At 35.8% G+C, this 2,148-nt stretch overlaps 1 protein-coding gene across 1 annotated transcript in view; it reads left to right on the top strand.

Moving 5' to 3' along the window:
* Armc1 (armadillo repeat containing 1) overlaps positions 1 to 2,148 on the top strand; it is a 50,675-nt gene extending 48,527 nt beyond the window's left edge. Inside the window, exon 5 of the mRNA XM_004637520.2 lies at positions 3 to 2,148. Coding sequence (XP_004637577.1) covers positions 3 to 194 — 192 coding nt within the window. The 3' untranslated portion in view covers positions 195 to 2,148. The remainder of the gene's footprint in view (positions 1 to 2) is intronic.

Raw genomic sequence — 2,148 nt, 5'->3', positions numbered from 1 at the left:
AGATGCTGGTCCCATTCCAAGATACTCCTGTGGAAGTAGAAGAGAACACAGAGCTACCTGACTACCTGCCTGAGGATGAAAGTCCCACAAAGGAGCAGGACAAGGCAGTGTCCCGGGTGGGCTCCCACCCTGAAGGTGGAGCTAGCTGGCTGAGTACAGCTGCAAACTTTCTATCCAGATCATTTTACTGGTGACTTCATCTTCAGTTTGGGGCTCAAGGACTGTGAACCCACAAGGGGCCAGTTTTCCATTGTTGTGGTGAACTGTCAAGTGCAATTTGCAATAAGTTATCATGAAAAGTTTTTAGATTACATGATTGTGTATGCTGCATTTTACATTTTCTTGGACATTTTATTCCATCAAGTGGTCAAAAGAACAGACTACAGGTGGGATTAATTTGCTTGGGAAAGTATTTTGGTTTTGTTTTCCTTTAATTGCATCACTTTTTAAAAAATACATGGGTCCACTGTTAAACCAAACATGTATGTGCAGCTTTACATTTTATTTATATGAAGCACGAGATTAGGAAAATTCATTTTCTCCTCAAGCCTCAGGATCTCTCTGAAGAGAAGGTTTTTTGTAGTCCAAGTTGTGCATGAATTACTGAACAGTTTTCTCTGCTTTTCATGAACAGTACATGCTTTGGTATTCTTCACTGACAGTTGAAAACATTCTGGTTTATTCCCCTTTTGTGCCTTTTTAATTTGCCAACCATGTTTATAGAAAGGACAGTACTAATGACAGTTTGCAAACAGATTTATTCATGGAGACATAATTATCTAAAAACAACTCAATACAAATGTTATTGTTGTTTTAAGAATAATGCAAAATCAATCAGAAAAAGGAAAGGTGTAGCAAAGTGCTTTTGGACCTATTTGGATATGACCAAATGTGGATCTGATTTTTTAGTGTTCACTGTTTATGTCAGCTCAGGAGATGATATTGTAATTATAAATGGTCTCTTGGCCTTACATTGAGATTACAGAACATGCCCTGCTAGGGGAAAGAAAAGAAAGAAAAAATAGTAGTAAAGAACTGACAGACTTGAAAAAGGAAAACAAAAATTAAATGCCTGTGATGCCATAGTGCCACTCTAATAGTATTTAACTTTAAAATATGAATTGCTTAGCTGAAACCTATTCAGTAGGTATTTCTTTGTATTGCCTTTTGTAAACTTATTATGAAAGTGCTGCAGTTATATTGGACAAAAAAAGAGACCCAAATTATTGCTTATAAAGAGGGAAAGCCAGCGTTGGTCACTTAATCTTGTTTCTTAAGACCAGTCAGAAAAAACGAACTTCAGTGAAGGTAAGACACACACACACACACACACACACACACACACACACACACACAGAGATGGTGTTTTTGGGTAGGCAAGAGCAAATTACATCTATGTAATACATTAGTAAAGCTCTAAAATACTTGGCAATCATATTTTGTTTTGGAAGTCTAGCTATATCCAGATATGTTTTAATGTTAACACGATTAAAAACCTAATAGAAATTGAAGTTCATTTTCATCACCATGTAGAGCTGCTATTTTACTACTTGGAGAATGTGAAGGAAAAATTGGGCCCTGGAAGATTTCCTTATGTTTTCATCATTTCTCTTAGAGAAAATTAAAATCATCCCCTGATACTGGAGCAAAGTAATTGTAAAATACTATCACCAGAAAGAGCCTTGAGTTCCCTAACATTGGGATATTCTGGAGGGAGAGAGAAAGAGGTATTGAGGGTATTGAAGACAGTAGTTTTTCATGCGTCTGGTTTCTGATTCATGGAATATGCACAAACAAAATATATGCTTTCAGGGCACATGCTGCTTTAAATGCATACTACTACCTGCTGCCAGAATCAGATGTGTTGAAAAAAGCAAACAAAACCACCTCCTTTCTACAGCCATTAAAGCAAAGTTTACTTTCTGTTTTAACAGATTATTTTATTTTGCCTTGCCACACATCTGCTTATTTAATAAACTACAACCTTTTGGTAGTAATGGTTCAGTACAAGTAGATTATTTCAGCTTGATGTTTTTGTGTTCCAAGTGTTCTTTTATTCCAGGTCTTATACAGCAGTTAAGGCGAATGTTATGACAGTTTTTGAAATATGTTGTAAAATAATAAAATGTAACATAGTTAAAACTGAAA

Source organism: Octodon degus, unplaced genomic scaffold (assembly GCF_000260255.1).
Source record: "Octodon degus isolate 3935 unplaced genomic scaffold, OctDeg1.0 scaffold00091, whole genome shotgun sequence".
In the NCBI taxonomy this organism is placed as follows: domain Eukaryota; kingdom Metazoa; phylum Chordata; class Mammalia; order Rodentia; family Octodontidae; genus Octodon; species Octodon degus.
Note: the sequence above shows the minus strand (reverse complement) of the source record. Positions and strands in the feature narration are given on the sequence as shown.